We start from the raw sequence: 23,272 nt of genomic DNA on the forward strand, positions 1-23,272 counted from the left end.
GGAAATGACTTGCTCTGGAGTATTGCTGCTCAGATAATGAACCTTCTGGTTAAAAGGGGTGTATTGAAACAACCAATTTGGAAACGTAAGAGAATGCTTTTGTTGGAGTTCTTAAATACTTAAGACAGGGTTGTCATGACTAAACATTTTAATCTTGTTTTTGAACACTGCTAATAGGATGTGCAGTCATCATCCAGTTGCAAGGCACAGTTCCAAGGGCCATTCTAAAGAACTCCCTTCCTCCTTGTCGCCACACTCTCATTTCCCTCCGGTCCCAGCTAATTTAAGAAGCCATCAGGTGATGAGTGTGTGTGTGCGCGGGGCAGTGGCAGGAGAGGAAGAAGGCTTAGTGAGCAAACATGTCCACACTGCCTCGGTTTGCTATGCCTGCCTGGTGTGGAATCTATAAAGGCCTCTGATGACCATTCTTAAGAAGACTTAAAAGCATGTTTTTCTTTTCCTGCAGTATCCCTCCCGTGCACGGACGGATTCTGAGAAGTTCCTACCCTGCCCCATAGCCGCATTCTATCTGGGGATTGGGTTTGCGCGGTCTCTCAATAAGGCGCTGCAATGCCCCTCGTGAGCCCGCCGAGTCCGCCAGGGGGCAGCAGAGACCTGGGCGGCCGCAAAAGTAGAGGGCATGCGGGGGAGATGGAGGCAGAGGGAGCGACGCGGAGAGATCAGCTTTGGCACGTCGAGGTCAGCGTCGCGCTGCCAGCTTGCTTTACGGCTTTCGGCAGACTGCCTTGCGGCTCTTCTCCCCTTCCGACTTGATTTTCGGCTCCTCCTCCTGTCCTTCCCGCCCGCCCCGGGCTCGCCCTCGTTTTGGACCTTCTTCCCAGGGTTCTCTTGCAGTTCCTTCCCAGTCTCCTTTGCGCGGCTCTATCTAAACTCCCTTCCCCTTGCATTTAACCTAGACCGAGCTCCCTGCGTGCACCGCGCGCTGCCCGAGGCGCGTAAGTGGCGGGGCGGGGAGGGAGGACGGCCCAGTTGGGGTGGTTCCGGCCGGGGGCTGTGGAGCGTGGGGCTGCGCAGATTCTGAGTAGATCGATTCGGGCGGCGGTTGAGCTCGGCTTGCGGGCTCCAAAAGAGTGATCCTGAGTCCAGGGCCTGTACTAGTTAGTACAGTAGGGGTTCAGCATCAGGGCTTACTGGGAGGGACAGGAGTACAGGAGACTTGGACCAACATCCCGAGACCCCACGACGGGGTGCAGGCGGCGTACTGTTAATTGTGACGGTCCGGTGCACGGGCGCGAGACCTGCCAAACGCTGCTTGTTGACGGGAGTGAAGGGTGCTGAAGTTTGTGTCTGTAGCTAGGCGGAGTTGGGAGGAGTGGCCGCAGTTGGGAAAGAATTACCCATTTCAAAGGAATTTGACATTCAAGTTTAGCCACATATTTAGCCTTCATAGGTTTTTTTTAAAAAATTGAGATACAATTCATATATGATTAAATTCATCCGTTTAAACAGTTCGAGGGTTGTGCAACCGTCACCATTTTCTAGTCCCATAACATTTGTATCACCCCGAAAAGAAACCCACAACTCGTTTCCCGGCACTTCTCATTTGTCCCTATCCCTTCCCCCCCCACTCATCTACTTTTTGTCTCTGAATTTGCCAATTCTAGATAAGTGGAATCCTACGGTTTGTTTTTGTGTGTTGGGCTTATTTCACCTAACATAACGTTTTCAAGGTTCATCCATGTTGTAGCATTGTCAATACTGCACTCCTTTTTATGGCTGAATAATAATAATAATCCTTGGTAGGGGTATACCACATTTTGTTGCTCCATTAGTTGATGAGCATTTGGGTTGTTTCTACTTTTGGCTTCCTAGACCTTTTAAGGTCTATTCCTCCGCAGAACTCAGTCTGAGACACATTTTTATTTTTATTTGTTATTTATTTATTTTATTATTATTTTAAAGATTTTATTCATTCATTTGAGACACAGAGAGCATGAGCAGGGGGAGAGGCAGAGCGAGAGAGAGAAGCGGGCTCCCCCCGAAGCCAGGAGCTGGATGTGGGGCTCGATCCCAGGACCCTGGGATCATGACCCGAGCCGAAGGCAGACGTTTAACCATCTGAGCCACCCAGGCGCCCCAAGACACATTTTTAAACGAAATTCTCATAAGCCAGCATTTAACTCTGGGACTGGCTCAGGTATTTTAGTGGCCTCAGTTCTGGTATCTTTTAGGGAAAATTGTCTTTTTAAAGTCGTCTCTTAGACCATTAATTGTAGTAGCTAGCAGAGAAATATTTGTGTTGCTGAGTGATGTGTGCCGTGACCTGTTAGCCTTGTGATATGAACTGGGTGCAGTTGGAGATGAGTGTATGAAAAATGTAGCTGATAATAGCTGTGGGAGAGAGGTTTTATCTCAAAACCAAATAAAAAAACCTGTAGTTGATCCTCATTACTCACGGACTCTTTATTTGGGAATGTATCTACCCATAAATTTCTTTGTAACCCCTAAATCAACACTCATGGTGCTTTGAGGTATATTTAGTGTCACATTTTTCTCATTTTTGTACTTTTTGGTAGTGATTTTGCAGTTTGGAATGGCCTCTAAGCATATTGCTGAAGTGTTCTCTAGCATTACAAGTGCAAGAAGGCTGTGATGTCTCTCACAAAGAAAAGAAAGCTTCTTTTAGATAGCATTGTTCAGGTATGAGTTATGTGCTGCTGGCTATGAGGTTGTTGTTAATGAGCTACTATATATGGAGGGAGGTATCTTTCAGTAGAAACACACATAAAACAAGATTATGTATTGACTAAGAAAATATTGTGACCAGAGGCTCACAAGAACCTAACCCTGTGTTTCTCCTGGGAGCCAGTGGTTCGGTATTTGATAATTCAGTGTTCATGATGACTTTATAGAACTACCATGAATGAGAATTGACTGCATAACCAATGTAATTATTCAAGGGCAGAAAGCCTAGTGTGGATATTTTTCTATCTCTGTAACTTTTAAAATTTTGCCGCTCAAGGTATTCATTTTTAATACCATACTGGCAGTTTTAAAGTGAAGAGAAGCTAAAATAAAAGTAAAATGCTCTCTATACTAGTGCTAGGTCAGGACTATGTTAAGTGCTGGAGATTCAGTAATTAGTATATGGGCCTTTCTGTTCTTGAATGGCTGAGTGTGGATTATGAGTGTAATGTGTGCTTTGATGTGTGTCTAAAATGCTAGGGAACGTAGGATTGATTCTATTTAGAGTGTAACCTGCATAAGGCTTCAAAGAGAAGATGACATTTGAAGTTTCACAAAATGTTACAGCAGCATGTACATAAATGAAAATAAAAGAAAAAAACTTGATCTCCAATCCTGCTGTTCTTAATCCTTGCAATCAAGATCCTCTCCCGTCACTGAGTTCTGTCGGTTCTGCCCCCTGTAATACATATCCAGAGTCCGTTCTTTCTCCGCATGGCCATGATCTTCCTTTATCATTTTCTCTCTGGAGTGTTCTAACAGACTCCTAACTGATCCCTCCCTCAATTATTCACTGTTGACAAAGAGCCTTCTGACACCTGAATATAATCTCATCATTCCCGGCTTAAAATTTCCATTGCTCTCCCAAGGTTTATAAACTAATGTTTCAAGCTTTTTAAAGTGGCTTATATTACCCTTCATGATCATGCCCTGCCTATCCTGTCTTTTTTTTTTTTAATTTAAAGATTTTATTTATTTATTTGACATAGAGAGAACATAAGCATGGGGAACGGGAGAGAGAGAAGCAGGCTCTCCACTGAGCAGAGGGCAGGATGCTGGGCTCGATCCCAGGACTCTGGGATCATGACATGAGCTGAAGGCAGACACTTAACCAATTGAGCCACCCAGGTGCCTCCTGTCCTGTCTTTAGTAAAGATGAGAAAAGGTCAGACAAAAGAGGAAAATTCCCGTATGTAACATGCCTCATTCCCTCTTACTCCTTCCTCCCTCCACTTATAATTAGAAACGCTTTTAGGTGAGAAGGAAGTAGATAAGAATAAAAACATCTTTACAAATCTTGTTGATCTTCTTAATATCTCTCGAATTCATCCATTTCTTGCTCATAGCCCCTGCCTGGTTCAAGCTCTTTCCCTTTCCATCCCACAATTTTTTTTTTTTTTTTTTTTGAGAGGGTGGTGGAGGGGCAAGGGAGAGAGAATCTTAAGCAGGCTCCATGCCCAGCGCAGAGCCCAATGTGGAGCCCAACTGGGGGCTCAATCTCACAACCCTGAGCCAAAATCAACAATCGGAGCTTAACTGACTGAGCCACCTAGGTGCCCCTGTCCCACAAATCTTTTCTTGGTCCTTTGATTTTTTTTCTCTGAGAAAATATCTATCAGAAGAATTCTTGGGTCATATGGCAGATGCATGTTTAATTTCTTTTTTTTTTTTAAAGATTTTATTTATTTATTTGACAGAGAGAGACACAGCGAGAGAGGGAACACAAGCAGGGGGAGTGGGAGAGGGAGAAGCAGGCTTCCCGCTGAGCAGGAAGCCCGATGCGGGGCTCGATCCCAGGATCCCGGGATCATGACCTGAGCCGAAGGCAGACGCTTAACGACTGAGCCACCCAGGCGCCTCCGCGTGTTTAATTTCTAAAGAAATTATCAGTTCTTTTCCAAAATTACAAAACATAAGGCTCCTAGAAGAAAATATAAAAGAATATCTTCATGACCTGGGCGTGTGCAGAGGTTTCTTAGACAAGACTTAGAAAGCAGTACCCACTTAAAAAAAATGTGATTACATCAAATTTAAAACTTCTCATCAAAGACTCTAAGAAAATGAATAGGCAAACATCAACACCTACCTAACAAAAGACTGATCTCCAGGGTATAAAAAGAGCCATTAGGGTTCAAGGCCTGGGGATAATCCTCTGTGGCCTGCTGTTCTACCCTCTGAACCTAAGTCATGATTCTTTATTCATGGAGGGTAGCATGTGCTTACAGCTGAATAGTTTTATCATTCTTTTTCCAGCCAACGGTGTATGAGAATTCCAGTAGCTTCACATCCTTGCCAACTTTTGGTGCTGTAGTCTTTATTTTTAGCTATTCTGGAGGGTATAGAAGGGTATGTCATTATGGTTTTAATTTTAGTCCTTGATTACTAATGATGTTGAACACTTTCTGGGCTTGTTGACATTTGGATATCTTCCTTTAAGCACCTGCCCGGATTTTTGACTACTTAAAATTGGGGTTTTTGTCTTTATTATTGAGTTGCAGGAGTTATATCTTTTTTATATCCTGGATATCAGTCTTTTATGGTTGCCTATCCATTTTCATAGAGTGCTCTTTGATAAGCAAAGTATTACATTTTGGTGTAGTCATATTTATCTTTTTTTTTTTTTTTTATTGTCACTGCTTTCTGAGTCTTGTCTAAGAAATCTTGACCACCTCTAGGATGTGAAGATATAGTTCTATATTTTCTTCTAGAAATTTTATGGTTGTAGCTTTTATATTTAGGCCTATGATCCATCTCTAGTTTTTGTGAATTGTGTGAAAAATACTTTCTGGAAAATATAAAATTTTTTCCCCATATGGATATCCAGTTGTCCTATCATTTGTTGAAAATGCCATTGCATTACATTTGTATCTTTGCAATTCAGATTGCCATTCAGATGACTGTATAAATGGTGGTTAGTTTCTGGGCTTTTTTTTCCTGTTCCACTGATCATTTTTTTTTTTTTTAAAGATTTTGTTTATTTGACAGAGAGAGACACAGCAAGAGCAGGAACACAAGCAGGGGGAGTGGGAGAGGGAGAAGCAGGCTTCCCGCAGAGCAGGGAGCCTGATGCGGGGCTCGATCCCAGGACCCTGGGCTCATGACCTGAGCCGAAGGCAGACGCCTAACAACTGAGCCACCCAGGCGCCCCTCATTTTTTTTTTTATTAAAGATTTATTTATCTTAGAGTGCGTGCAAGAGTAGGGGGAGGGGCAGAAGGAGAGGGAGAGGGAGAGAATCTCCAGTAGACTCCCCGCTGAGCACAGAGCTCAATGCAGGGCTTGATCCCACAACCCCAAGACCTTGACCCTGAAACCTGACCTGAGTCAAAACCAAGAGTTGGTCACCTAACCAACTGAGCCACCCAGGTGCCCCACCACTGATCAATTCTTAATGTCAGTTTTAGTTACTTTTTTATTTATTTATTTTTTAAATTATTAACATATAATGTATTATTTGTTTCAGTGATAGTTTTAATTACTTCTATTTTAATTACTGTAGCTTTATAGTAAGTCATGAAGTCACATAGTGTAGGTCCTTCAACTTTGTTGTTTTTCAAGATTGATTTGGACAGTCTAGTTCCTTTGCATTTCCATATCAGTATTAGAATCATTTTATCAATTTCTTTCTTTTTTTTTTTAAAGATTTTATTTATTTATTTGACAGAGAGACACAGCGAGAGAGGGAACACAAGCAGGGGGAGTGGGAGAGGGAGAGGCAGGCTTCCCGCTGAGCAGGGAGCCTGATGCGGGGCTCGATCCCAGGACCCTGGGATCATGACCTGAGCCGAAGGCAGATGCTTAACGATTGAGCCACTCAGGCGCCCCCATTTTATCAATTTCTATGAAAAAGTCTGTTACGGTTATGACTGGGATGACATTTAATCTTTACATCAATTTGGGAAAAATTAACATTTCAATGGTATTGACTCTTAAAATCTATGAGCATGGTATATCTCCCTTTTTACTAGGTCTTAGTTGCTTTTAGTACTGTTTGTAGTTTTCAGTGGGGAGGTCTTATACATCTTTCATTAAATTTATTCCTAAGTACACCTTTTTAACTCTATTGTAAGATGGAGTCATCATTTTTATTGTTATTTTGTATATAATGTGCCATTTTTCTTTGTTTCCCAGATTTTCTCTTTATTTTTGTTTTCAGCAGTTTGCCTACAATGTGTCTAGGTGTGATTTTCTTTGTGTTTATCCTGCTTGAGGTTTTCTGACCTTAAATCTAAAAAATTTATGCCTGTCACCCAATTTAGGAAATTTCAAGTCATTAAATTTTTTTGTTGTTGTTTTTGTTTTCCATTCTCTTTAACCTCTTCTTTTGGGACTTCAATTATATTTGTGTTAGGTGTTTTTATATTATTCCACAGGATCCTGAGACTCTTTCATTATTTTCAGTCTGTCTTTTTCTCCTCTTCAGATTATATAATTTCTATTGCACTATCTTCAAGTTCACTGACTCTTTTTTATCTTTAATTTTGTATTTTGTGAACAGGATTGATAGATGATTTACAAGATTCCGTGTTCAAGAACAGTTCCTATTCTTTTGTAAGTGTAGTGAGTATGGTTTCTTTACTAGAAGGCAAAAAGCCAAAAAAGGGGACATGGTTATATGTCCTTTGACTTTTAAATTTTCTCTTGTCTTATAGGATCTATACTCTGTGCTCTCCGCCCTTCACAGCACAGTTTCAAAAGGCAGCTCATTCCTTTTTGCCATCTTCTCTCCAGAAACATGGGCTTTCCAATACTGCCTCCTTGTGTCGTGTATACACTTTTTTTCCTGGACTGCTCTGACCTGCCAGAACTCTCTGTCAGTATCTGCATACTTAGTGTGGGTTTTTTTTTCCCGGGAGCAATTTAGGTCCATCTTAGGCTCTCCATCCTACTCCTCTCTCGCCTATGCATTTCTCTTCCCATCTATGTCCCACCTTACTCTCCTTGAAGAGTTAGGATGTGTGTTTGAGAAATATCTCCACCAGAAGTTGATGTTTATTTTTTCTAATTCCAGGCAGTTTGAAGCTTGCAGTATTTTCAGTCTTCTAATTATATTACAAGATATGGAATATTTGTGGTTTTATTTGTTTCTCTTTTTGGTCTGCATTGGATGTATTGGGATATTTGGATTTACGTAGCTGCCATATCTGTGGCTATGCAGGAAGTCTTTCCTAACATTTTATTTTGAAACATTTGAAGCCTTCGGAAAAGTTATACAAGGGATGCCTGCGTGTCCTTCACCTAGATTTATAAATTTGTTACTTTGCTTTATCTTCCTCTCCTCCTCTTTGCGCACACACACACATTTTATCAGTTGAATGATTTGAGAGTAAGTTGCAGAAAACATGACAATTCACTCATACTACTTCCTCATATATAAGAACGAGATCATTTGCTTACATAACTGTGACACAAGTTTAACAACAATGCAATACCATTGAATAATATGCAGTCCATCGTCAGAATCACCTCTGTCCTCAGACTATCCTTTACAGCTTTTTTTTTCTGATCTAGAATCCTCTCAAGGACCACACTGTAGTTGTTGTTGTGCGTTGTGTGTCTTTAGTCTCTTGATCTAGAAGGGTTCACTTGCTTTATTTTTTGAGACATTGACATGGTTTGAGTCCAAGCGTTGTAGATTTCAACTTGTTTAATTATTTCCTCTTGATTAGAGTCATGATTAAATTAGTAGGAATACTCCCTAAGTGATGTTTTGACCTTTTCAGTGTATCCATCAGGAAGCTTATCATGGGACTATTACTGGTGACATTATGTTTGATTACCTGATTAAGGTAGCATCTGTTAGATTTCTCCATTGTAAAGGTATCTTTTGCTTCCCCTACATTTTTCTTCAAATGTAAGTAGCTTATCTGAGAGAAGAGTCCAGGATGTACTGGTAGAGGAGAGGGGAGTGAGACAGGAAAGAAAAGGCAGTCATCAGAGGGTGAGGGTGCATGGTCAAGCCAGTTACCACCAGTGGGCAACCAAACCTAATTTCACTGGGGAACTCGAGCCAATGTAGAACTCACAGCTCAGTGTTATCTCACAAAATGGGTAAGAGATCTAGGGTCTCCCATCAGTCAGTGTTGGAGGGCTGCTCCCAAGGGCATCGGTTCTCTGGCTCTTCCAACTTACCATGAACAGGTACAAAATGGGCCCTAGATGCCAAAAAAGGCCCTCAGATAAAGAGATACATATGTTGGCATTTGGCGGTTAGGCCAGGGCGCACGTTTGTGGTAAGAGCTGAAGAGAGAGTTGGCAGAGCATCCATGGTATCTCTATATCTGGGGACCCCAGAACCTAGACTTGAGGCAAAACCTTATGTGCTATGATTTCTTCAGGAAGCAGAAGTAAGGGAAAGGGAGATTGAGGAGAGAAGGAAGAGTAAGTCAGTTCAAGGGTACATTTCCAAGCTGGCCACCCCTTGGTAACAAGTACAACTGACTGCTTGATCTCCTAATGCTGTCTCTCAGGAGCGTGTATGAAGTTCCGTATCCCAGGACAACCCCCCCAAAGAAAGGAGGAAGAAGAATTTACCCCTCAGCTTCTGTATCTCATTGGTAAAAGGTTTGCTGCATGGTATGTTCCCTCCCTCAGACTTCCAGGTTGTGCATGTGTGGGCATCAGGGGGGTCCCACAGGTTCTCACACCTTCAAGGTGAGAGGGAGGCCAGGGGTGGGAGAGAGGCATCCGGCATGAGCAGGAAGTAAGGGACCAGTGGTGGTGCCTCTGTGCATTCAGTTAGAACTCATGCATATTTGGTCTACCTCATGGCAACCGGGGTATAAAAAGCGGTCAGGGGCCTCAGAGACAGGCAAGGCCAAGAAGATTTGAGCTGCTGCGTAAGATACGCCTGATAAATTTGGATTCTACTTTTGTTTAGCAAGTATGCACATACATACACACACACATAAAATATACACACATAAACTCAATCACATAAAAAAAGACAGTTATCTGTTACTGGTGGTGATCCAGTCAAATTTTACTTCCTTCCGTATTTTTTGATATATGTGTAAAGCTTTCTACAATAAAGATATTTTAATTTTATAATAGGAAAATGGTTGTAGACAGTTTTAGAAAGGAAGGCAGTCAACTTTTTCTCAAAGTAGTAACTGGCAGGGAAAAAAAAGAATGATTCCGTGTTTTACTTTATGGGCAGAGATGAAGTTGTCCTTTTCTGTGATAAAAGGTTGACTCTTCTAAGATATTGTTTAGAAAAGTAGCAAGTTGCTTTTTTTTTTTTTAAGATTTTATTTATTTATTTGACAGAGAAAGACAGCGAGAGAGGGAACACAAGCAGGGGGAGTGGGAGAGGGAGAAGCAGGCTTCCCGCAGAGCAGGGAGCCCGATGCGGAGCTTGATCCCAGAACCCTGGGATCATGACCTGAGCCGAAGGCAGACGCTTAACGACTGAGCCACCCAGGCGCCCCAACAAGTTGCTTTTTAAGTGTGAGAAGTGTAACTCTTGCTTTATAAAATCAGTTTCTAAAGAATTAAAAAATATACTTTGTCTCTGTATCCTACACTATGTACTTCATCCTCTATCCATTCATTCATTTAATCACTCACCAAACACTTCCCTCCCTGACCCCTCACTAGGAACAAGGTACCATGCTACTCACTGGGGGGCCAAGAAGAATCCAAGAATCTTCTGCCTTCTAGGGGCTCACACTGGAGGGGGGAAAACGGATGCAGAAGAGACAGTACTCACCAAATGCTTTCTTACCTTTCCTAGCCTCCATTGCAATTAAGTTGGAGCCTTGTGACAAGTTCTGTCCGGTGAACTGTGACCAGAAGTGATGCATATCACTTCTGGCCTAAGGCAGCTATGAACCGGTGTGACTTTAACAACTTTCTCCCCTTGCAGTGATGACCTTGGAGGTCACATGTGCTTAGATGACACAGCCACGGGATGGGCAGGGCCCCAGACTGGGTTAGATCCTGCCTGAAGGAGATATAAACCTTGATTGTGTTGTTATTCTCCCTCCTTTTTTTTGTTGTGGCAAAATATACATAACTTAAATTTTTAACCATTTTAACCATTTTTAAGTGTGCAACTCAGTGGCATTAGGTACAGTCCCAGTGTATACCCTTTTATTTTTAACAAATAATTGAACAAGTGCTCATTTGAAACTTTGTGAGTCTCCCCCACAACTTTTTAGTACCCAATGATGATTTTTGCTGGATACTGTTATTATCACATAATTTTATTTTATTTTTTAAAGATTTTATTTATTTGAGAAAGAGAGTGAGTGAGAGAGAGCACGAGCGGGGGGAGGAGCAGAGGGAGAGGGAGAAGCAGACACCCCGCTGAGCAGGGAGCCCGATGCAGGGCTCTATCCCAGGACTCCAAGATCATGACCTGAGCCAAAGGCAGATGCCCAACCAACTGAGCCACCCAGTGCCCCTTATCACATCATTTTAATACGACACATTTATGGGGTTGATTTTACTAATATTCCCCTTTACAGATGAGGAAATTGGAGCACAGAAAGTTTAAGTAATTGCCCAACTTAAATAATGTATTATGTATTGGGTGGGGTGGGATATTGAACCAGGTCTGACTGTAACGTTCAAAGCATGCTTTATAGCAGGGGTTGGCACACTACGGCCTGTGGCCCAAAGCTGCCACCTCTTTTTGTGATAAAGTTTTATTGGGACACAACCACACCCATTTGTTTACATATTATCTTTGGCTAGAGGCCCAAGTTGCATAGTTGTGACAGAGACCATGTAGCCTGCAAAACCTAAGATATTTACTATCTGGCACTTTAAAGAAAAGGTTTGCTGACCTCTGCTTTATATAACAGGTCTTTAAATTTTTTATTCTAATTTTTATTAAAATAATACATGTACATATTGGAAAGTGAAATAGTGCTAAAAGTTTTATTTGGAAAAAGATCCCTGCTACACTATTCTCCACCCCAGTCCCATCCCTCGGAGACATTCTGCATCCCATCCCTGCTGCATTCTTTTCTTTCTTTTTAAGTAGGGACTCGAACTCATGACTCTGAGATCAAGACCTGAGCTGAGATCAAGAGTCGGGCACAACCAACTGAGCCACCTGGGGGGAGGGGGAGGGGTAGAGGAGAAGCAGACTCCTCGATGAGCAGGGAGCCTGATGTGGGACTTGGTATCAGGACCTGAGTTGAGGCAGACGCTTAACTGACTGAGCCACCCAGGCACCCTCCCCACTTTGTTCTTTTAACTATTTTTTCTGGCATTTACAATTGCATTCTAAATATGATCCTTATTCCACTATTTCCTGCTGTAACAATTTTAAATTATTGGTTTTTTTTTTTTTTTAAGATTTTATTTATTTATTTGACAGAGAGAGACACAGCGAGAAAGGAACACAAGCAGGGGGAGTGGGAGAGGGAGAAGCAGGCTTCCCGCCGAGCAGGGAGCCCAATGCAGGGCTCGATCCCAGGGCCCTAGGATCATGACCTGAGCCGAAGGCAGATGCTTAACGACTGAGCCACCCAGGTGCCCCTGTTGGTTGGGTTTTTTTTAAAGTAATCTCTGTGCCCAACGTGGGACTTGAACTCACAACCCGAGATCAAGAGTCTAGTGCTCTATCAGCTGAGCCAGCCAGGCACCCAACCTGTTTTAATAGATTGTGTGTGTGTGTATGTGTGTGTGTGTCTGTGTGTGTTCCAATTTCTCCACATCCTCAACTAATGTTGGTTATTCTTTGTCTTTTTTATTGTAGCTATCCCAGCATATGTGAAGTGTTTCTTTTTTTTAAAGTTTTTATTTAAATTCCAGTTAGTTAACATATGGTGTAATATTAGTTTCAGGTATATAATATATTGATTCTATTTTAACAATTTTTTGTTTTATTTTTTTAAGTTTATTTATTTATTTAAATACTCTCTACCCCCAACATGGGGCTTGAACTCACGACCCCAAGATCAAGAGTCGCATGCTCTTCTGACTGAGCCAGCCAGGCACCCCTGTTATAACCATTTTAGACACTTAATTAACCTAGTGTAGGCCACCCTTCTACTTTTTCAGTGCCAGATTAGAAATAATTGATCATTCTTAGTTGAAATGTAGTGTTTTATGATCATTTAAATAATCTTTTGCATTTTCATCATACTGTACATAAGAAAGTTGAGACGCACTTAGCAATAGCTAACCTTTTAGGACTTCTTGTGTGTGCTATTCTAATGCAGTTTTCAAGCAGTATCATGTTAATCTCGACAGAACCCGTAGGAAATGCAGGTATTATTCCTTTGTCCATTTTCTTTTTTTTTTTTTTTAAAGATTTTATTTATTTATTCAACAGAGAGAGAGAGACAGCGAGAGAGGGAACATAAGCAGGGGGAGTGGGAGAGGGAGAAGAAGGCTTCCTGCCGAGCAGAGAGCCCGATATGGGGCTCGATCCCAGGACCCTGGGATCATGACCTGAGCTGAAGGCAGACGCTTAACGACTGAGCCACCCAGGTGCCCCCCCTTTGTCCATTTTCTAGATGAGAGAACATCCTTTAGAGAGATTGTGTGATTTTTTCCCTTAGTCAAGCACCTAGTGGGTGTACAGCCAGAAACTGACATTTAGGACTTGAGCCCCTAAACGCTGTATTGCGGCGCCATGGGAGCGTCCCGCCACCTAACATTCCTAGATCTGTAGTTTTACCGTCAGCAAATAACCTGAAGACTACAGCAAGCAAGTTTGCTGAGGCACAACTTTTTTTTTTTTTTTGCCAAGTACTGTTTATCTTTATTTTGCACACACCCACAGCCAGTTTGCACCGAGTAATTTCATTTTACAAAAGGAGGCAAGGGTTGGGTGGTGTCAAGAAAGGTGACCTGTAGGGCGCCTGGGTGGCTCAGTCGTTAAGCGTCTGCCTTCGGCTCAGGTCATGATCCCAGGGTCCTGGGATCGAGCCCCGCATCGGGCTCCCTGCTCAGCGGGAAACCTGCTTCTCCCTCTCCCACTCCCCCTGCTTGTGTTCCCTCTCTAGCTGTGTCTCTCTCTCTGTCAAATAAATAAATAAAATCTTAAAAAAAAAAAAAAGAAAGGTGACCTGTAGAAAAGAATAGGAAGACAAACATTGGGAGCACATAATTTAAAATTTTTTTTGAACACACCAAAGAATCCTGCAGTGCTGCCCGCAGCGGCTGCAATCCTGGGTCACACGTGTGCACACTCCTTTGCAACTGGTCTGGTGACCGCAGCACCTTTCATTTCACCTTTACTGTTCACTGTGACCCCCACGTTACCTTCAAAACAGGGACACACACCAGCTTTTCTCCAGTAGGACTCGCGTTGTCCAGTTACCTGCTGGATATACCTTCTTTCTGAACTTGGTTTGCCTTTCTTCACTCTGGCCGTCATCATGTCACCCCCACCAGCAGCAGGAAGCCGGTTCCATCCCTGATCCCCTTCGCCGAGATCATCTACAGATTTTTGGCTCCTGTGCTGTCAGCACAGTTGATCACGGCTCCTACGGGAAGACCCAGGGAAATCCGGAATTTCACACTGGAGGACCCACCATGTCCTCGCTTCCACATCTTGAACGCTGGAAAGGGACAGAAAGGCTGGGGCACAATATTGAATCCATCTGCTCTGAGACGGGTGTAGGGGTCAGTCAGGTAGTGGGTCAGCCAGTTGCAGGTGCTTCTGAGGGTAATTCTGTTTTCTAATGGACTATACATTTGCATAGTCTCAGTCTAATGCATTGGCTCCCCAACTTGAGCTTGTGTCAGAATCACCTGGTGGCTTGGGCAAGCACTAACTCCTGGGCCTCCGCTCTAGTTTCTGATCCAGGAGGTCTAGGGTAGGACCTGAGGATTTGCATTTCTAATAAGTTCCCAGGTGATGCTGATGCTGCAACAGACCTAACTGGTCTAACGCTTTATTCTTCCTGAATGTTAGGGCTGTCCGCACTGCTCTCTCTTGCTCTTTAACTTCCCTGTTAGTCTTCCCCTACTAGCCAGCTTGTTAGCTCCTGGAAAGTAGGTCAGTTATTATGGCTTTTACCTTTTTAAAAATATATATATATTTTATTTATTTATATGAGAGAGAAAGAGAGCATGAGCAGGGGTAGAGGCAGAGGGAGAGGGGAAAAGCAGACTCTGCACTGAGCAGAGAGCCCGATATGGGGCTTGATCTCAGGACCCCGAGATCATGACCTGGGCTGAAGATAGACACTTAACTGACTGAGCTACCCAGGCGCCCCTGGCTTATACTTCCCTTTCTGACCCCACTGAGGCCAGGATCATGTTGTTGATATAGTAGGTAGTAATCAGTTGCTTGGTTAATCTCCCTTGGAGTGTCTTTGTAATTTTGACTTTTTCAATGATAAATATTGCAATTATAATACATTCTAATTATAAAAATCACCTTTAATAACACCATCACCCTAGCAAACATTTCATCGTTTGTTTTTTTAAGTAGGCTCCATGCCCAACGTGGGGCTTGAACTCATGACCCTGAGATCAAGGTTTGCATGCTCTACCAACTCAGCCAGCCAGGCGCCCCCACCCTAGCAAGAATTTTAACAGAAGGGTATAAGTGGTCCCTAAAGGATTTTCAGTGCCATGTTGGAGGGTAGCTAAGCATTGAGGAACTTAGTCTTTGATTGGGGCAGTGCTTACAAATAAAGTGTTAAGTAAATAAAGCGACTTGTAGGATACTACATATGGATGATTTAATCTGATTTTGAGTAGAGGCTCCTGTTTTTTTCTTTTAGCATTCTTTGAGATCTTTTTAAATCTTCTGTTTTTACAGAGGTCACCCGGAATCAACATGTCTGGGACTGAGGAAGCAGTTCTTGGAGGCCGTGGCAGCCATCCTTCCTCTGCTGGTGGCAGCTCTGTATTATGCTTTGGACAGGTAACTGTGTGTTTTTCATACCTGGGAAGAATGAGGTTAAGTGAAAAGGTAGGAGAAAGTCATTTGTAGAGCATCGTCATATACTTGGAAGCTATTTATTGTCAGTGGGTTTTCCGTTAGGTGCGTTATTTGGGAGTCTGATAAACTCTCAGGGCATTGTGGAACTTTAGCATTAGTACTGGGGATTACATTTAGATTTACATTTTGTTTATTTTTTTGGATAGATTACATATTCACGTGGTAAAACATTCAAAATGAAACGTAGACTATATGTGAATGAAAAGTCTTACTCTTTCCCCATCACTCCTATCCACATTTCACCCAGTTCCAAAGATTCTGGGGTCATATTCTTTGTGGAGATATTCTGTGCATATAAAAGAGATTCTTGCTTTGTCCGCTCGATTCCATCTTTGTCTATACCAGAGATCTGTTGGTTCAAAGGTATTTCATTTAAATAGGGCAAGGGGAAAACTACCAAGGGGACAAAAGTCAAAACAAGTAGTAGTATATTTATGTACGTGTAGGATGGAAAATTGTTGAATTAGAGAAGAGGTTCCCCCTACTCCCCTGCGGGCATAAACGTCATGTATACAGACCCTGAGGCAGGATGTTTCAGTTTACCAATTCTGGCTTGAGAAAGTTTTGTCAGGAGGGTGGTGACACCGGGGCAATGCTTCTCAAAATGTGGCCCAGGGACCCCCAGAGGTCCACCAGACCTCTTCCGAGTGCATGAGGTCAAGAAGAGTTCCTTAATAATACTAAAATACTTCCTGCCTTTTCCTTTCATTCTCTGAGTGAACAGTGGGGCTCTCCAGAGCACGCACGGCCTGGGGGGATGCTGCTTTGACGGCTCATGGACGGTGTGCCTTAGAAGTTTCTCAGTTTTAATTCCTAGTATTGGTAGACATAACCCTGTAAACAAGAGCTCCTAGGGTCCTCAATACTTTTTAAGAGTGTAAAGGGTCTGGAGACCAAAAAGTTGAAGACTTGCTGACGTAGGAGTGGGGGAAATGTCAATTTAATTTTCCTCTCTGGATTGCAGTATCAGTACACAGCAGAAGAGTACCAGGCCATCCAGAATGCTCTGAGGCAGAGGCTGGGCCCGGAATACATCAGTAGCCGCATGGCTGGAGGAGGCCAGAGGGTAGGAGAGTTGATATGCTTGAAAAGTGGGTGCCCCTCTAGCTGGCTACTCAGAGGATCTCGCTCCCTCTCTGGGTCTTCACGGATTCAGAAGGTCTCCTGCTCACTCTTGCTAGATGTTTCCTAGTGTCTTTGGGAGGGGATGGGTTCCAGCCATCATTGTCATCTGAAGCGACCGAAGTGTTGTCTTGAGACTTCCATACCTGCCATCTTGGGATTTTTACACCGTCTTTTAAAAATGTTTCTTTTGCCCTTTGCTTCTAATTTTCACTTCTGTGTATATTTTTGGTCTTCAATAATATATGTCAGCCTGAGACTTGTACTTTTTTGGAAACTGTAAGTTTTGGAAACTGCTAGGTGAGTGGATATCTTTCCCCTCTGAGTCTAGTCCCTCCCTCCAGACAAAACATTAGTTGTAACTGGTTCCTTCTGGAAGATCTTTGAAATAAGTTCACTGAGAATTTCCCTGGAATGTTAAAGGGCAGTTTTGCCAAAAAAGCTGGTAAGGAGTAAATTAAGTAAATTTTGATTCTCATTTAAGTATGGCAGGGAATTTTAATAAGCTTTTTTTTTTTTTCCTCTTTAATTTCTTTTCCCAGGTATGTTACATTGAAGGTCACAGGGTAATTAATCTGGCCAATGAGATGTTTGGTTACAATGGCTGGGCACACTCTATCACACAGCAGAATGTGGGTATGTTTCCTGGCAACGGTGACTTCTTCATTTCCCTTACTTTGGTACTAATTTCGGATGAGAGTATTTTGTGGGTGAGGATGTAGAGTAGGTGTATTTAGTTGCCAGTAGGATATGGGTGAGGCGCAGGGATCAGTATCCTCTTCAACTGGTTCTCTTTCCCACTCCTAGATTTTGTTGACCTTAACAATGGCAAGTTCTACGTGGGAGTCTGTGCATTTGTGAGAGTCCAGTTGAAGGTGAGGGTGATGGAATAGACCCGCTGCCTCCAAGGACCGGGTGGGTGGTAAGAGAGAATGAGCAGGTAGAGAATTCTCTGGACTGGGCCTAGAGAGCTAGGCTCTAGAGCTGGGGCTCAGCCAGTGTTCCTTAGGATGGTGGTACCCAAACATTCTTACTCACGTGCCCCCTAAATGAATTCTGAAAAACTTCTGTTTTCCTGCACATTTTAAGCTGACACCTAAAAGTTTTCACCCAAAGTATAAATGCAGGTCCTCTGCATTTCAAAATTTTGTGTTACACCGCTCTGCTTTTATGAAAGACCTATGCTGGTACCTGTTTTCGCTTAACTGAAAGAAATCCAGAGAAGATTTTCGCTTTTATGAAAAAAGGCACACCCTGGTGGCAAGAGTGGCCCCGCGAGTCCATCCCCAGGAACCACACTCAGCATCTCGGCAGAGCTTTGAACGTCATCTGTGAGCATCTGTGTTTTATCTCCATATGTTTTGTGCATCCGTTAGCAAGATGTGTCCTAAGGTATCAGAAAAGCATAACAGGTTATTTTTTGCATCTGGGAATGCTCAAAAATTTTTCCATATAAATTAATGGTAATTCTCTGGTTTATGCCATTTTGGCTTATGGAAGTTTTCATGAGAACATTCTACTTTTGGATAACAGGGCAAACCTGTAGTTGCAACGGTATGTTTTTTAGCATATTGTAAGATCTGACATTCTAAAATAAATCTGTTACATTTTTATCCTCCTTTTTTATTCAAGTGTAATTAACATACGGTGGTATATTAGTGTCAGGTGTACAATATAGTGATTCAACACTTCCGTACATTTCTCACGGCTCATCAGGATAAGTGTATCCTTTGTCCCCTTTATTCCATGTATATTTTGTTACATCTTTTTTAAATGTACCACTGGATTTTAAATATCATAAACGATTAAATACTGTCATCCACTTAAAAAAATACACGAGCAAGCTATTCTTTAATCATGAGAAATTTTACATTGTTTCTTCTCAAACTCATATTTCCGTTCTATCTCCCCATTGGCTTTTGTCAGTATGTGTGTGTGTGTGTGTGTATGTATATATGTGTATGTATATGTATATATGTATAAACAAAATACATGTTTGGAATACATGTATGATATATGTTTGGAATATATATTTTATATATCTTATATGTGTTCAGAACCTTTTATTAATAACCTTAGCATATTCCTCTGTGTGTGTATGTATGTGTATATAAAAGTAATTTTTTTGGGTAAATTTTCAGTGACCTTAAGGCTCTAAATTATAAAAAATTTCTTCTGGATTGAGTTACTATTACAGGTATTATTAACACAAAATTGATCAGTCAATTGGGTCTATGAGGGGGACAAAATAACTACATCAAAATTTATATACTTAATAAAAATAAATTTTTATGGAAAATGCATTTCTTTTTTTTTTTTTTTAAGATTGTATTTATTTATTTGTCAGAGAGAGAGAGCCCAAGTAGGGGAGTGGCAGGCAGAGGGAGAGGCAGACTCCCCGCTGAGCAGGGAGCCCGACGCGGGGCTTGATCCCAGCACCCTGGGATCATGACCTGAGCTGAAGGCAGACGCTTAACCGACTGAGCCACCCACGGGCCCCAGGAAAATGCATTTATTAATGAGATGGATGAAACTTTTTTTTCTTTTTAGATAGTTTATATGTCCATCATTTAATATTACTTTTTCCTAGATGGAACATTCAGCATTAATTCTATTCTAACTTCTCATTTTTATAAATAGTACTGAAAAACCTTGCTCACATAAATAAACTGGGAATGGAGAGAGTGTTGTTACAGTGTCACTCATTTCTTTGAATAAGCTTTCTGAGTTATACCTCAAAAATCAGAGTCCTGTCATCCAAAATTATATTCGGTTCTCTATCAGCTAATAACTTGATCAGGTGTACCTTCATTTTTGGTGAAAGCCAAGAAATGGATACCCACCTAACCCATGAAAAGATTTGCTATCCAGTCGTTAAGAGTCTGTTAAATACAGTATTTCACATTTTCCTTTTGTTTAGTGTCTCAGAGGTTTTTATACCTTGGGGTAATGCACCTTAGTAAGACTTAGGGTGGGTTAGCTATGTGTCTTTTTTATTTCATTTTATTTTATTTATTTATATTTTTTATTTTTTAAAGATTTTATTTATTTATTTGTCAGAGAGAGAGTACAAGCAGGGGGAGCGGCAGGCAGAGGGAGAGGGAGAAGCAGACTCCCTGCTGAGCGGGGAGCCCAATGTAGGACTCAATCCCAGGACCCTGAGATCATGACCTGAGCCGAAGGCAGATGCTTAACAGACTGAACCACCGAGGCGCCCCAGATATGTGCCTTTTTTATGTGAAAGAGGAAGTAGGAAGGGAGAATTGTCTTGCACATTTACGCGGAGATCAGGTCTAGAACGTAGTGCTGGAAATTAATTCTCTTCCAACTCTGTGCCCGTGTGCCCTTTAGCAAGGCGCCTGGGTTCTGTGCGCCTGGTGCGAATGCCCTTGAGGGCGAGAAAAGCTGTGGAACCAGGGACACGAGTGCAGCTTTTCATGTTGGAGTCTGAACTCCTTCTCTCCCTGCAGGATGGCTCCTACCATGAAGATGTGGGCTATGGTGTCAGTGAGGGCCTCAAGTCAAAAGCCTTGTCTTTGGAGAAGGCCAGGAAGGAGGCCGTGACTGACGGGCTGAAGCGAGCGCTGAGGTGAGCACAAGGGCTGGGGTCTAACCTGCGTCAGTTTTATTTCCTGTGCGTTTGTTTAAAACGTAATGCGTGGTACGAAAGTTAAAATAACTTTATAAATTATAATTTATATATATATTTTTATAAAATAATAAAATAACCCAAGTCTCACTCCCCCTTGTCTCCGTCGGCCCTGTTTCCTACACTTCGTATTTTCCCCATGCTTCTTTATGCTTAGGTCTGCCTTCTTTGGGATCAAGTGGTAGAATACTATATTCTCTACTCTGTACTTCATTTTGCATACCCCTGTCTCAGTCGTGTGTCTTGGAGACCTTTCCACACAAGGACAGAGATAGCTTCCCCGTTCTCTTTAAAACACCTAAACAGTGTTTCCTTGGGTATGTACACCTTAGGTGCATAGAACAAGGGTTTTTTTAACCTTTTTTGGGGTCATATGTGGCCTTTGAGAATTGAAGTGAATTGGATCACACATGTATGAACCTACACTAAAAACTTGCTGTACCATAACCCATACAGGAGGCCAGATGTCCCAAGTAAAGAACTTCAGTCAGGGAGGAGGATGTGCCCTAAGTGTGTGTTGCCCACTATTATTGGGGAATTGGAACTGTCCTTGGAAAAAGAATTCTCTGCTCTGGAGTTGGTGCTAATGGGGTTTTGTGAATGGTTTCTTAGTCTTTTCGTCCTCCTCACCTCTTGTTGAGGGCAGAGACTGGTGACTGTTATGCCCTGTGCTGTGTTCTGAGAGCCTCATACAGAGGGCGTGAACATGGCAGGTGCCCAGGAAACGTTACTGCAGGTGTATTAGGTTCCATCTCCTGTGCCGCAGTTGAGAAGCACCTTGCCACAAAGGTATCTGGTCTCTGATATTTACACCTAATCATTCTCAACCTGTTTCTCGCTCTTTTTTTTTTTTTCCTTACCCTTAGAAGTTTCGGGAATGCACTTGGAAATTGTATTCTGGACAAAGACTATCTGAGGTCACTAAATAAGCTTCCCCGCCAGGTATGTTAGAAATGGATGGATGGAATGCAGCGCAGTAAAGAGAGGACTATTTTCCGGCTGGCATGGGTTGAGTATTCCGGGAGGGAGAGAGAAGGGGAGACTCGGCTCTTTCGAGGGTCTGGAATGTGTATTTCAGACTTGTTTGACGACCAGAGCCAGCAGGAACCAGTCACCTTATTTTCCAGCTGAAGGAATTGAAGCCTCGAGAATCTGTGCCACTTGTTTTCTTCTACACGAGAGCTGTGTTCGGGAACGGTCTGTGAAACCTCAAAAGGAGCACAGAGCCGCCGGCAGCGCCCCTGGGGTTCCTTAGCAACACTCAGGAAGAACCCACCTCTTCAGCCTTCTTGCTGCTCCTGCGCTCGAGGCGCCACGGCGTAGCCCTTGTCTCTGCCCGAGCCTGTCCCATGAGCCGCGCCCTGGCCTTTGGAGACGGGTCCGGAATCGTGCGGCCTGGCCTCGCTCTTGGCCGGGGCTGAGGCGGGACGGAGCGTGCCTGTGGCCGGCGGAGTGGCTGCCAACTCCGGGCCGGGCCGGCGTTCTCGAAGACGCCCGCAGTGCCGCCGCCCACGCAGCACTCCCGGCCTTGTCCTCCACGGCTGCCGCCTGGGGACACCTGACAGACGGGAGTGGCACTTGGCAGCTGTCAAAACGCCACACTTTCCCTTGTTAAAATCCTTTTTATACACTATTGGCCTCCGCTTGCTTATATTTTGTTAAGAATTTTTGCGTCTGTGTTTATGAGGGATATTAGGGTTTTTTTTTTTTTTATTGTGGTAAAAAAATAACATAAAATTGACCATTTTAGCCATTTTTAAGTGTATAGTTCACTGATGAAACAGATCTCCAGAACTTTTAATCTTGGGATACTGCAACTTCACACCCATAGGACAACCCCCCATTTCCCCTTCTCACAGCCCCTGGTTACCAGCATTCTACTTCCGGTTCCTGTGACTTTGACCACTTTAGACGCCACATGCAAGTGGAATCATACTGTTTGTTTTTCTGTGACTTATTTCACTTAGCATAATGACCTCAAGTTTCATCTATGTTGTAGCCTGTGTCAGAAGTACCCTCCTTTTTTTCGGCATGCCTGGCTGGCTCAGTCGGTAGAGTGTGGGACCCTTGATCTCAGGTTTTAAGTTCAAGCCCCATGTTGGGTGTAGAGATCACTTAAACATAAAGTCCTTAAAAAAAAAAAAAAGAATTACGTCCCTTTTTAAGGCTGAATAATCCACTGTATGCATACACCACATTTTCTTTAATTTTTCCATCAATGGACATCTGGTGGCTTTCATCTCTTGACTTGAGAATAGTGCTGTAATGAACATGGTTTTGCAAATACCTCTTCAAGACCCTGCTTTCAGTTACTTTGGATATATCCAGAGGTGGGTTTGCTGGATCATATGGTAGTGTTTTTGTTCTTTTTTTTACACAGAGCTTGAGCTCACCACCCTGAGGTCAAGACCTGAGCTCAGATCAAGAGTTGGACACTTAACTGACTGAGCCACCCCCGCGCCCCCATATGGTAGTTTTTTGAGGAACTTCCACACTGTTTTCTGTAGTGGCCACAACATTTTATAGTTCAACCAACAGTGCACAAGTGCTCCAATTTCTCTACATCCTTACCAACACTTGTTATTTTCTGCTTTTTTGATAGCAGCCATCCTAGTGGGTGTGACGTGCTATCTTATTGTGGGTTTGATTTGCATTTCTCTGATGATAAGTTTCGATGTTGAACATCTTTTCATATGCTTTTTGACCATTTGTATATTATCTTTGGAGAAATGTCTATTCAAGTTCCTTGCCCATTTTTAAATTGGGGATTTTAATTTTTTGTTGTTGGGTTATAGGAATTCTGTATCTATTCTGAATATTAACCCCTTATCAGAGACAGGATTGGAATTTTTTTTTTCCTATTTCATAGGTTGCCTT

At 42.6% G+C, this 23,272-nt stretch overlaps 1 protein-coding gene and 1 pseudogene across 2 annotated transcripts in view; one reads left to right on the forward strand and one right to left on the reverse strand.

Annotated features, from left to right (window-relative positions):
• The first annotated feature begins 814 nt into the window (after positions 1 to 814).
• RAD52 (RAD52 DNA repair protein) overlaps positions 815 to 23,272 on the forward strand; it is a 36,290-nt gene continuing 13,832 nt past the window's right edge. The window contains exons 1-8 of one of the 2 annotated variants that reach the window (XM_078075459.1): positions 859 to 956; positions 9,176 to 9,269; positions 15,442 to 15,546; positions 16,589 to 16,690; positions 17,289 to 17,382; positions 17,554 to 17,621; positions 20,217 to 20,335; positions 21,262 to 21,337. In XM_078075459.1, the coding sequence (XP_077931585.1) occupies positions 15,460 to 15,546; positions 16,589 to 16,690; positions 17,289 to 17,382; positions 17,554 to 17,621; positions 20,217 to 20,335; positions 21,262 to 21,337 (546 nt within the window). In that variant the 5' untranslated portion in view covers positions 859 to 956; positions 9,176 to 9,269; positions 15,442 to 15,459. Of the gene's footprint in view, positions 957 to 9,175; positions 9,270 to 15,441; positions 15,547 to 16,588; positions 16,691 to 17,288; positions 17,383 to 17,553; positions 17,622 to 20,216; positions 20,336 to 21,261; positions 21,338 to 23,272 lie in introns of both variants that reach the window. The other variant, XM_036092390.2, reaches the window with a different exon arrangement.
• On the reverse strand, positions 9,795 to 14,243 carry LOC118535797 (large ribosomal subunit protein uL14 pseudogene; annotated as a pseudogene).

This window comes from Halichoerus grypus, chromosome 6, assembly GCF_964656455.1.
Source record: "Halichoerus grypus chromosome 6, mHalGry1.hap1.1, whole genome shotgun sequence".
NCBI classification, from domain to species: Eukaryota; Metazoa; Chordata; class Mammalia; order Carnivora; family Phocidae; genus Halichoerus; species Halichoerus grypus.